This window comes from Elgaria multicarinata, chromosome 2 (genome assembly GCF_023053635.1).
Source record: "Elgaria multicarinata webbii isolate HBS135686 ecotype San Diego chromosome 2, rElgMul1.1.pri, whole genome shotgun sequence".
Lineage (NCBI taxonomy): Eukaryota > Metazoa > Chordata > Lepidosauria > Squamata > Anguidae > Elgaria > Elgaria multicarinata.
The window spans coordinates 158,545,377-158,558,730 of record NC_086172.1 but is presented as its reverse complement, the minus strand read 5'-3'; the positions used below and the strand labels follow the sequence as shown (position 1 = coordinate 158,558,730).

At 41.5% G+C, this 13,354-nt stretch overlaps 1 protein-coding gene across 2 annotated transcripts in view; it reads left to right on the top strand.

Moving 5' to 3' along the window:
* ASB2 (ankyrin repeat and SOCS box containing 2) overlaps positions 1 to 12,699 on the top strand; it is a 33,412-nt gene extending 20,713 nt beyond the window's left edge. For both annotated transcript variants that reach the window (XM_063117999.1, XM_063117997.1), the window contains 3 exons: positions 6,039 to 6,600; positions 9,447 to 9,600; positions 12,489 to 12,699. In XM_063117999.1, the coding sequence (XP_062974069.1) occupies positions 6,039 to 6,600; positions 9,447 to 9,600; positions 12,489 to 12,625 (853 nt within the window). In that variant the 3' untranslated portion in view covers positions 12,626 to 12,699. The remainder of the gene's footprint in view (positions 1 to 6,038; positions 6,601 to 9,446; positions 9,601 to 12,488) is intronic.
* The last annotated feature ends 655 nt before the right edge of the window (positions 12,700 to 13,354 follow it).

Genomic DNA, 13,354 nt, shown 5'->3' with positions numbered 1-13,354 from the left:
TTGGGTAGTCTTGGGCAAGTCACCATCTCTCCGCCTAATCTGCATAAATATGCAGTTTGCTTTTCAACCATCTTGACTCCCAAAGCAGAGTACAATACACAAGTTGCACAAAGCCAATCAAATCTGGAGGAATCACACATTTGGTTTCTCCCTTACATTAAGAACTCCCAACACAGCTACTGAAGGCTGTGGGCTAGAACATTTCTCCCTGGAGTGCTAGATTTCCATTTGCAAGGATGATTCTTTTCTGAGGAAGGATTCAAAAATATGACCCTCGTCTACAGACTGAAGTGGTATATAGTTCATTCTAACATGTCACACCCACCTCTGATACAGCCTGAGATAATGCAGGAGAACACATCTGCCCATCCCACAGTCACTTGGAAGTGACATTTAGGAGTGAGACCCATGATTTTCAGTTGGACTTATTTCTAACTAACCAAGCTCAGGATTAAGGTAGGGATGGATGGATTTGTCAGTTTTGCTTTCTTCCTCAGTTCTCTCTGTCCCATATGAAAAAAAGTGAATTTTGGTAAATTATTGTAGGACCATGTTGTACCTGCCTGGCCTTATAATCTGTTAAAGACAAGGAGCATGCCAGAAATAAGAGGTGGCAACCCTATTTCAGCAGCACAAACAAACATGGTTGAAAATACAGACATTCAAACTTTTTACAGCAAAGCACTCAAAGCCCTGGGTCTGAATGGATGAGTTTGCAGTTGCAATTGCAGTTTCTCTAGGGTGACCATATGGAAAGGAGGACAGGGCTTTTGCATTTTTAACAGTTGTATAGAAAATGGAATTTCAGCAGATATTATTTATATGCATGCAGCACCTGGTGAAATTCCCTCTTCATCACAACAGTTAAAGCTGCAGGAGCTATACTAGAGTGACCAGATACAAAAGAGGGCAGATTAAGCTTTACATAAAATAAAGCTGGCCAGGCTGCAAAGCAAGTAGCATGGGGATGGGGTGGGGTGGGACCACATAAAAAGAATCACAGAATTTTAGAATTGAAAAAGGCCTTTGAGGTCTACTAGTCCGACCCCCTGCTCAGTGCAGGAATCTTGTCACTACAGCATCCCTGACATATGGCTGACAAGCCTTCAGTGAAGGACACAAATCCTTTGAAGGCAAATTGTTCTTGGATTACTCCCAGTTAACAAAACAGGAGTCAATGGATTTTCGCTTAATGGCAACCTTACAGGTAAAGTGCTGTTACTGAAGCATAATAATAATAATAATAATAATCTTATTGGACTCCTCTGTATTTCAAAAGCAAAACAAAATGGTGCAGAATTTTGTTTTGCAAATCTAGTTAAAATTGAATCACATCAATACATGAGGTCAGAATTAGGTTGAAGATCCAATATTGCTTACTATTTAAAGATCAAGTACTTGTTAAAAAGTTGTGATATGAAAGTGTTAAAGAGCTTCCCATCTGTAGAATGTCGGACAGAATATTTATTCAAACGACAGGCTTTGCCAGTTATTTTTAATCCTTTTGTATTCTGAATAACAACACTCTTCACGGTGACCTCTCTTTGTAAGCATGTGGATTTAATACGTAATTCTGCAGGAATTCCATATTCACACTCGCTGCCAGGACCTGAAGGCTCCATAACATCAAAAAAAGCCAAGGAGATTATTCCTATTTTTTCAACCCTTGTTGCTTGGCCTTTGTTTATTGTACATGATGCTCCCTCCCTGTTTGGAAGGCATATATGGTTACTGGATCTTATCATCTCCATGATTTTAGTGAGATATTATTTAACTCATACAGTCATGAAACTTTGTAGCTGAGGAGTGGTTGGAAATATTTCCTTGTCTATTCATTTGCGGATGGTATTAATATTAGCATCATATTACAGTAGCCGCTTTTTGCGTTAGCAAGAGTAATTCGGGGTTTATGGGATCTGGTGAGTGAGATGATGAACCCATCATTATGGACGGGAGGGAACAAAACCAATGAACAAGCAGAGAGAGCATCAATAGGATCAGGGTAAAAAGAAGGAGCCAGGCAATCATTTCCTAGCAGTTTCTTAGGAACAGTTCGCACAACCATTCTATGCATGTATTGTGCTATGTACCTGCTGAATAAATTGTCTGAATAGTATTTCATCACAAGTACAAATTGTCCCTACTAAACACATTAGGAAAGTATGTTGCAGCATACCAAGCCCTGATCTGTGATGGTAACAAATAAGTCAGATGCTGTGTTAATCTTCAGTGGAACTATGTCACTGTCCATGTTCCAGTGCCCGGCCAGTTTAAAGGAGAAGAGGCTCTTGTCCAGCCTGCTTGACACAAATGCCTTTTAAACTGTATTTTGTGTGTTTGGTATTTTACTAGGGATATCTATTTGTTTTCAAATTATATTGTTAGCCACACCCAAGCATTAGTAAAGGGGACGTCTTAAAACACACGTCAGGCTTGTCTAATGTTGATGTTTAGGGCTTGTACTTGACCATCCACTGCTTTAACTTCCAGCCACTTAAAAGCAAGTCTTCACACAGCAGTGGTTTATCCCATACCAGAATCGCTTTCCTTGGACTTATTGGTGTAATATTATTCTTTCACTGTTCCTGGAGTGGCTTGAATAGGGGTATTGCTTTTCATCTACCTAGGCCTAATCTACACCTGCCATTTATCCCGGGGTGGGCTCAAGGTCGTCCCTGCAGGTCCAAATGACACACAGCTGATCCCAGGGTGAACCAGGGATGATGACGATGATGATGATGATGATATATTTATTTGTTACCCGGCTCTCCCTCCGGATCAAGGCAGGGTACAACACAAATGAATGTCCACTCAGTCCTCCCAGGATATCTGGGACTGCTTTTGTCCCATTTTTTTCTCTGGTTTTGGGACAATCCCAAGGTCTGCGAGCAGTATGGCTCTCCCTCCCAGGGTCCTCCCTCTTCCCCGCGAATAGAGAGGCTCAGGAAATGGGCAAGGAACATGGACACCAGGGGTGAGGGGGAGAGCATTTTTGCCATGTTTGTGATGGCTCTTGGCGCCTTCCAGCACCGAGTTTGTTGTGTGTGTGTTTTAAAAATTACACCTTTGTGCAGGATCACACCGACGCTGTTGCCCAAATGTCTCCACTTGTAAAAAAAAATGGCACCCTGAAACGGCCCTCCTTTACTTCCAGGAAAACTCACTGGTGTGTAGCCCCTGTGGGATGATCCCAGAAGTGCAAAACCCCATGATCATCCCTCCCCACTCCCAGAAGGCTTCCGGGTATAGATTAGGCCCTAGATCATTCCTTTAAACAAATTATCTCACCTGGAGGAAACCATTGCCCAAGGAGCAACTAGTTAAAATACCCCCCTTCCCAGTCACAAGCCTTCCAGGTAGAAATAGACCAAGGCAATCAGAAGGTTGTAGAATGTTGACCTGTCCATCCTACCCCATCTAGTGGCCTGCCAAGTTTGTAGTTTCTAATTTATATTTGCATCCAAAAGACCTTGGCATGCTCTGTTCATTATAAGGGTCCCTTTTCAGAGCTGGCTGTGACCCGGGGCCTCTAGGATTAATGGTGTGTGTGTGTGTGTGTGTGATTCCTTCCCTAGCTAGAAACAAAGTTTGCAATGTCTCTTTAACTCAGCTGTAGGAAGGATGCTTGAGCAGGATAACAGTCTCAACCCTTACATTTTAATAAACCCCAGTAGATTGCAGGATGACTAATGCTGGTGTTTGGCGTGCTCTCCTCTCAGTGCCGTGTATGACTTTTCAGCTATTATGGCTATTGGAAAGCATTTGTTAGCGATGGACAGTCGCCAGCTAAACAGCACCCAGGCTTCCCGCCTTCCAGGGAACATCACTGCTGGGTGAGGTCAGCCTCTCTGCCTTGAGAAATGATCTATGCATGAGTTTCCTCTCAAGGCTTTAATTATTTCCTTCTGAAGAGGGCATAATGTCTCGATACCATGGATAATGGTGGGCAGGCTGGTAGCTGTTGTTCCTAAGGCTTTTCCATTAACAATCTTGCTCCAGCTGCTTAAACCTTTCCCCAACTTTTAACTGTTCACACTGAACTGTTTCATGCCAGAGGCCTGTCTCAAACTGAACAGTCTGGGAATGTTTCAGATAAAAACATTCATGTTGCCCATCTACCCATCCTGCTCTTTGGCATCGAGTATATCTTTGTGGACCAGATGTGCTCAGTAAGCAGGCTCAGTCCTTGCAGTCCATGTGCTGATAACACCCTAGCCTATGCTGGCCTCCTGCCACTCTTCACCACAGCTGGTGTCAATGTTTACATAATTCAAGAAGGAACATCTGGAAAGGGTTGCCATTCACCATAGCACCCTATATAGCACAGGTGGTCCTCCAGATGTTGCTGGAGAATATTTCGCATCATCCTTAATCATTGGCCATGTTGGCTGGGGCTATGTCTGGCTTGGGCTACGATATTTGGAGGGTGACAGGTTCCTCATTCCTGCTATATATTGTTAAAAAATTGTCTGTCACTGTAAGTGGTAGCAGGCACAGCACATGAGGACTGAAAGATAAACAGGGACTTGCAGGTTAAGATGGAACTGTCCACTTTCATTCAATAAAGTTGTTAGTGTTTGAAGCAACTAAAGGTGTTTTGAGCAATTCGCTGAAAGCAACTGCTCAGAGCAACTGTATACGCACCGAATTATATTCCTCCTGGGTTTTTTGTTGGGTTTTTTTTACAGATAATGTTTTATGTTTCTTATAAAATCAATTGGTACTAAGGCACTGGGCTAGAAATAAGAGATGCACATATTTGGGATTCATTAATTTATTAGTTTCTATGTTTTTTATTATTTGTTTTTCATTAGATAAAATTTACATGAATAATGAAGTCTAAGAAATTGTCTAATGGAAAAAGGACATATTTTATATCAGCTGATTGTTTGCTGATGAAACCTGAAGGGCAGTTAATGTTTCTAGGGCTAGTTGAAGACACTTGTTCAATGGCACTTGATGTTCTTGAATGATCATTGGTGACTAATAGCCCACATGCTCAGGTTGGATACTGGAAAAGCAGCAGGAAGTTGCAGTGTAGTGAAGCAAAACATGCTGGTAAGAATATAAGAAGAACTCTGTTGGATCAGGTCAAAGGCCTATTAAGGTCAGCATCCTGTTTTCCACGGTAGCCAACTGATTTCCCCTGGGAATTCCAAAAGCAGGACATGAAGCCAACAGCCCTCTCCCATCATTCTTTTCCACCAACCAGTATTCAGAGGCCTTTGATCCTATAAACAGCATGTGGCCATCTTGACTAGTAGCTATTGATAGCCTTATCTTCCATTAATTTGTCCAATTCCCCTCTTAAACCATCTAGGTTTGTAGCCATCACCACATTTTGTGGAAGCGAATTCCATAGTTTAACTATGCACTGTAAGAAGAAGCACTTCGTTTTATCTATCCTGAATCTCCCATCATTCAGCTTCTTTCCAGGATACCCTTCCCATTTTGGTTCCTTTTCACCACTTAACATTGTCCTGCAGGTACTACCTTCAGCTCCCACTGCCACTCACATGGCCACCAACAATGTCAGAGTGGCACGTATAGGATTGCCCTTGCTTTGTCTTCCCAATTATGTGAGATAGGTTGAGAAATAGTCACTGGGTTAGTGTCACCCACAGAGCTTCATGTCCAACTGCAGATTTGATCCCCAGCTGACTCCCAACTGTTTATCCCCACCAGTTCTCTGTTTGACCACAGATCATAGTGGGACAGAAAAACAAACAAATGTGTGCAACCCAAGGGCAATGATGGTCTTATCACACTGTCTTTAAGGCTGTGAAAAAAAATACGATCTGTACACAGCTTTAGTGAACAAGGTCATTGCTCATTCCCAGGTCTGTTGCGACCATCTGTCTTTTCTTGCCTGATGGTTCTATATTATAAATCATAGACAATTTGAGGGCTGAGATTTTTTGTTGCTGTTAAGTGCTTCCCTAGCACCTAGCATAACTGGACTCCTAGATGCTGCAATGACACCACTAACCTTACTAGAAAAGCAAACTTAGGTCTGGTCCTTGATTCATTTCTGCTAGGATTGTGAAAATGCTGCTCCCAGTGACTAGCCGTACTCGAATCAAGCGCAGCGGCATCAGCCCTCTGCATTTCGCAGCTGAACGCAACCATGACGATGTCTTGGAAGAGCTGATTGAGGCTGGCTTTGATGTGAACTTCACCCTCTCTTCTGAACGCTCTCGACTCTATGAGGACAGGCGCACCACTGTCCTCTATTTTGCAGTTGTTAACAACAATGTCTATGCTACTGAGCTGCTGCTTGAGGCTGGGGCCAACCCCAACGTTGATCTCATCAACCCACTGCTCATCTCCATCCGGCATGGCTGCTTGAAGACAATGAAGCTTCTCCTTGATTATGGAGCAAACATTGATGCCTACGTTGCTTCCCACCCTACTACTTTCCCCGCTACCATCATGTTCTCTATGAAGTACCTTGTTCTGCTGAAATTTCTGATGGATCTGGGCTGTGATGCCAACTCCTGTTTTCAGTGTCGGTATGGAAGTGGCCCACATCCTCCCATTGATACTAGGAGGGACAGGTATCATGATCCCCAGGTGAATAAAGAGCAAAATGCCATACAGGTAAGTCTACTCTTACTATCTCTTCATTTCTATGGTTTTTGGAGGAGTGCCATAGAACTCTCTCCACTCATATAGGTAACAACATGTTCTTTCCTTAGAAAAGGCTCCAGGTTCAGTCTCCAGCTTCTCCAGTTCAAAGTATGTCAAATAGCAAGACTAGGAAGTGGCTATCTGAAATTCTGGAGAGCCAGTACCAGCCTGGGTGATAGTACAGTATTCAGCTAACATAATTATCGGCCTAGCTCAACATAATCCCAGAGGAAGACAGAAACACAGCACAGACAATGAGAAGTGATCAAACTCAACTGTGTCCAACATCTTAGTAACTTTAAGCTTGCTCACTACATTCTTATATATGTGGTTTGAGGCTTCACCTAGTAGTTTCTCTTTTACAAAAATTTCTGCTTGGCCATGGAATTCACTGGGTCGCTTTGGCCAAACTGAGCATCTATCAGTCTTACTTACTTCTTAGGATCATGAATATAAATAAGGTTCTAAGCATCGTAAGTAATTTTCTACACTGAAAAGTATTAAAAGAATCATCAACATTAATCCAGTTCTCCATGTCTGTGGAACAGAAAAGAGAAATGGTTAATATTAAATTAGAAATTTCCATATTACAAAGAAGTGAGACCTGCAAACAAAATGCTCAGGATTCCAGCCAGCTATACTTCCTTTCAGGATATTTCACCCCACCCCACCTTAACATTCATGCCCACTGAACCTAACAGGTTCAATACAGATGTTGTATTTCTTAGAATAGACCCACTGAAATCAATGAGATGATATTATTATTATTATTATTATTATTATTATTATTATTATTATTATTATTACTATTATTACTATTATTATTATTATTTATATACTGCCCAGTTATCTGACACAGATTCCAGAGCAGTGAACATCAGTATGAACAGTAAAAGAAAGAAGATTAAAAAGCAAATTAAAATTGAAATTTTAAAATTAAAAAAAAGGAACCAGAAAAACAGTGGCTAGTCAGTTGAGGAAGGCTTCTCGAAACAGTTGTTTTCAGGAGGCACCAGAAGCAGCCTAATGTTGGCGCTTGCCTGACTTCCAGGGGCAGAGAGTTCCACAGAGAAGGGGCCACCACACTAAAGGCTCTTCTCCTGGTGGATTCCAGTCGGACCACAGGTCTAACTGGAACCACCAGGAGTATGGCTTCCGATGACCTCAGTGATCAGGCAGGATGGTAAGGTATCCTGGTCCCAAGTTATGATTTAGGGTTGTTATGATTAACTTGACCCCTTGGTTTCAGTATCCCTAATCTGGATCCAACCCACTTAGTTGCCTTTGGACTTTTTTGAAATTTTCTCACCTTAAAATGTTGTTTCCCGTAAAGATATTTTGTACTTTCTGTAAACCTTGGTGTACCCCTAAGCCTTCTGATAATGTGTGAATAGTGCTGCTTTGGCTATATATGGATAGGAACTTGTAGGCACTGAATTTGCTAAGCGGCTTAGAATATGGGATGTAACCTTGAGAGGTATTTTATTTGAATACCACTTGAAGGCATTTAAACTATTTCACAAAGAGCAAAAGAGCTATTATCGACAGTGCATTTTTGCATTCTTGTTCTCTTCTAACATCTAGTCAGGAGAGATTTCTCTTAATATAGAAATACGTTTTTATAGCTAGACCAATATTTTATCATGAAGATGCTGGTGTGTTAGGAGCAGGGCACTGGACTGTGACACACAAGGATCCTGGGTTAAATCCAACATTGTGCTAGCTGAAGTCTACTAGTATGGTGGGACTTTCCCCCTCTGTCCTCCCCCTGAAGAGTTTTTTAGGCTTCCAGAACAGATTTTGAGGGTGCATGCATGGGGGTAACTGCAGGAGGAAGTGAGAACTGTCCACCTCCTGATTCCACTGATGGAATTGCTTCCATCAACAGAACTGCATCTTTAGATACAACATTGTGCAGATGTTGATGCTCTGGAGCCTTGCATTTTGTGATATTATGGACATGTGGGCAAATCAAGCTGCAACCTGTTGTGTTAACACATTAAAGAACTAAAGAATGAGTTGTGTTAACACATTAAAGAGCTAAGAATGAGGCAAATATTTATCCAGGCTATGCATTTCAGAGCTTCCCATGACCAGACATTAAAAATGGGAACTTTTGGCATCTGCAGAACACCAAGAACAGTGTCTGAGAGACAGTACACAAATTGCACAGACTTAAGTGATAGAATTCTGATCTGTATAACCTCAGACTGCAGGTTGGGGATCATATTTCTGAGTACTCAGTAGTAAGCTGGATGCTCAGTAGTATGCACATCAGGGAGAGGCCTGTGTTAAAACCTTTCTCTCTGATATGCTTGTTTACTACATGCAGGGAGAGAATGCAACCATCCCACCTCTATCCTTAAATGGTAGTGTCAAGAATTCTAGCATATCAAGCTACTACTTCTTTCTGAATAATGTGTTGATAATCTCCTCTATGACTGACTTGTATAGCAGTCAGGTGAATATCTTCTGCAAACTTGAGCCTTCCCTGCAGAAGTCATGAGCTTCTTTGAGTTTTATTGCTGGAGATTTTTTTGAAAATCATCTAGCTTACAGTTGGCATAAAATAAAGCAGTAATGTAACAGGACTGTTTGCATGTAACAGGAGCATTTGGCAGCTATTTGTGGGTTGATTAACTGAAGAACAAACTTTAGGTTAACTTAAGGTTCGAACACCACAGTAACGATCTACCAACATAGCATTTGTAAGCTGTTGCTGAAAACCGGAAGCATTGTGCGTCCCCACAATTCATGTGCAAAACCATGTCTTATGATACATAATAAATAATGCACATCTCCTTTCCCTCCTCTAGTTTTGTGAAATGGTTTCAGCCCCGGAGATGAGTCGTTGGGCAGGGCCCATTATCGATGTTCTTTTGGATTATGTGGGCAATGTACAACTTTGCTCCCGGCTGAAGGAGCATATTGACAGTTATGAAGACTGGTCTAACATTAAAACCAAAGCAGGTTGGTTAATATAAATGAGTTTTTTTACGCTAGAACAAAATTGACCCACATTGCTCTGAGGTTCACAGTAGCTGGCCCAGGTGACCAGCAACAATCCCCTGCCCTAGACAAAACCTTCTATATTCAAGCATGTGCCATCACAATATGTTATTACAAAAAATAAAATATTAGATGAACTGTGCCAATTAGCATAACGCATTTTGATAGAGAATGTTGTCATGAAGAACCTCGACAGCGGGTCTTCTCTGTAGCAGCACCCACCCTCTGGAAAACGCTCCTTCGTATGGTTTGTGAAGCAGAAAATGAAAAATCTTTTAAGCGCCTCTTAAAAACATATCTTTTTAAACAAGTCTTCCCTGGACTGTAACTTATTCTGGTTTTATGTGATTTTAAAGTTTTAAATTGGATTTTATGGTTTTAGTTGTAAACTTCCCAGAGAGCCTAGGCTGTTGGGAAGCATAAATATGTAATAAACAAATAAACAAATAAATAAATAAAATTAAAAACAGATTTTTGAGGGAAGAGACAAAACAGAATGAGCAGGTTGATTTCCTTTTTGGATCAATTTAGACTGGAAGTTTTGACAATGAAAAACAAGCAAAAGTGTGGAATGCTAAAAGTTTTAGTATTCCACATCTCCCAAGAGTGTTGAACTGATATCATATACAATTCCAGGCCACAACCAAGGTACAGCAATAGAAAGTTACAAGATACCCTTCATCAATGTATCCAGCTCTGAACTAAACCTAGTGATTTTCTTTGCTCACGCAGCAATTTTAAAAACATTGTTATAAAATTTTACACCTCTCATTCTCAAGAGTCATAAGAACATAAGAGCCATGCTGGATCAGACCAAGGGTCTATCTAATCCAGCATTTTGTTCACAGTGGTCAACCAGCTGTCAACCAGGAAACCCACAAGCAGAACATGAATGCAACAGAAACCTTTTACCCATGTCCCCCAGCAACTGATGTACATAGGTATACTTGCTCTGATACTGGAGGTAGTACAGAACAATCAGGACTAGTAGCCACAGATAGCACTATTAGGCATGTCGCAACTGCCCAACTGGGTCCGGGAGTCCAATGCACCCCCCATGTCCGTGCCTGCAGACCTAGTCAGGCACAGTCGGTGCAAGCATGGACCTGCACTCAAGCACTCATGAGGTCCCCATGAGTGCTTGGCTGCTGAAATTGCACACTCCCCCCACCCCCAGTTAATGGCAGACTTCATTAACACAAAGGGGGAGCCTCCAGAAATCACACACTTCCCCTGCTGCATCAGTGGCAGCCATAAAGGCCCCATTTACACAAGGGTAAAGCCCCTTTAACGTAAGGGTAAAGGTAGGGTGACCATATGAAAAGGAGGACAGAGCTCCTGTATCTTTAACAGTTGTATTGAAAAGGAAATTTCAGCAGGTGTCGTTTGTATATACGGGGAAACCTGGTGAAATTCCCTCTTCATCACAACAGTTAAAGCTGCAGGTGCCCTGCCCTCTTTTAAATCTGGTCACTCTAGTATAGCTCCTGCAGCTTTAACTGTTGTGATGAAGACGGAATTTCACCAGGTTCTCCATATATACAAATGACACCTGCTGAAATTCCCTTTTCTATGCCATTGTTAAAGATACAGGAGCCCTGTCCTCCTTTTCATATGGTCACCCTAGTAAAGGCTCCAGAAATTGAGGCTGCCATTAACGCAAAGGGGAAGTCAGTGTGGGCAGCTGCCAACCACTCACCAAGCCGAGCCTCAGAAAAGTCTCTCACAGCCCAGCAAGCGGGATTGGCCAGTAACAGGTGAGTGTCTGTGGAGGCGGGAAGGGTGTGTTTGCTCACCCCTAAATTCCTCCATGAATTTTTCAAATCTCCTTTTAAAGCCCTCCAAAGTGGTGGCCATCACTACATCTTACGGAAGTGAATTTGCTCATTTAACTATATGCTGTGTGAAGAAGCACATCCTTTTATCTGTCCTGAATCCCCTTTCAAGCAGCTCCATGGAATGACCCCAAGTTCTAGTATTATGTGAGAGGGAGAAAAATATTTCCCTATCCACTTTCTCCACACCCTGAATAATTTTCTACACCTCTGTCATGTCTCCCCTTACTCACCCTTTTTCTAAGCTACACAAACAGCAGAATCACATAGCACAGCTCTTGATGAATTACTTAAAGACTGCAGGTCACAGTCTTATGTTTGAATGATCCTCTGTATATTTTTTTAAAAGTTATCATATCAGGTAGAAATGTTCTAGGCACAAGAACTTGCTGAATGTGTAGCTCAACAGCTCACAAAACCACAAGGGGTGGGAGGACATCTTGTTTCTTTTGCCAGAACATACCACAGCATGATTGTGTTTGGCTTATTATCTTAACACATTGGCAATGCTTGGATGATCATCTTTACTTAATAAGCTGAGATATGTCCAAATTTCAAGCAGCCACTTCCTTCACACAAGCAGCAAAACAAACCAGGAACTGCAGTTACCCATAGCTTACTGTTATGTCTCAATTAAAACTATGGTTAATGATTTCTAAATAAGCCAGAATATTAAGCCACGTGTTAAAGTGGGCTTTTATATCCTGGCTTGTTTTGAACCTATTAGCCATAGTTGTTTGCTTTGATGCGAAGGGAGGACTGATGCAACTGTGAACAGGTACCTAAAGCACCTGCACTTTAATGAGCCAAGTTCTTAATCATCTGAACTGGTCTATCTTTTTAATGGTTATTGTTGTTCTATTGTGGTTATATATTTTTAATGTTGCTGGATTCTTTTAATTGAAGGGTAGTATAGAAACATTTAAAATAAATACATGCAATTCTATGAAAAGTTTGTACAGTTAGTTCTCTGACGACTTCTTTGGGACTTTGAGAATATTTCTTCTTTTCCAGAGCCACCAAGGCCACTTGCTCACCTCTGCCGGATCAAAGTTCGAAGTGTGATTGGGAAGAATCGAATTTCGCTTATTGACACTTTGCCTCTGCCTGGGAGATTGCTTCGCTATCTACAGCATGATTTCACCCAGTGACCTCAGATGAACCTGGCAGTCAATCATTTCATGGAGTGACAGTCATATTTATGATAGAGCACAATCACATGATGGAGATATGGAAGTCCGATAAACTGATATGGAAGAAAAGACTTCCTTTGCTATGTAAGAAGAAGGAAAAAAGAATGTCTATAAATCAGAATTGCAGAAAGAGCAAATCCAACAATATTTAGAGTATGGGGAAGAGGAACAGGTATGGAAATCAGGGTAAAGGTCACTGAGAGCAAGTGGAAGGAAAAGTACTACACTACTTTGCAGACAAAAATGCAACAACTTTGAAATGCTAGGCATCTCAATACTACCAGTTATGTAAGGAGAAGGCAAAAGAACAGTCAGGGCCAGCTCACATAGGTTGTCTCAAAATACACACTCACACAGACAAATGTAATGTGTGAAACAGTGAACACACGATTACTATTGTAGTAGCATTTTTTTTCAAGCTGTGAGAATTACAGGAATTGCAGCAGCTATATTCACAATCTGCTGGTTCACACATTATGTTTGTCTGCATGACCGGCTGAATACCCAAAGACAATAAAGATTACTCAGGTGGAGAACACATTTATTTTGTGAACGGTTCAAAGGCATCTGGGTCTGATGAAAAGATCTTTTTTTAAAAAATCCCTTAAATGGTTCATTTCAACATGTTTAGTCCATCCGTTGGGCTTTATTTTTGCGTGGTTTGCTGGACTATCCATTTCCAGCTGT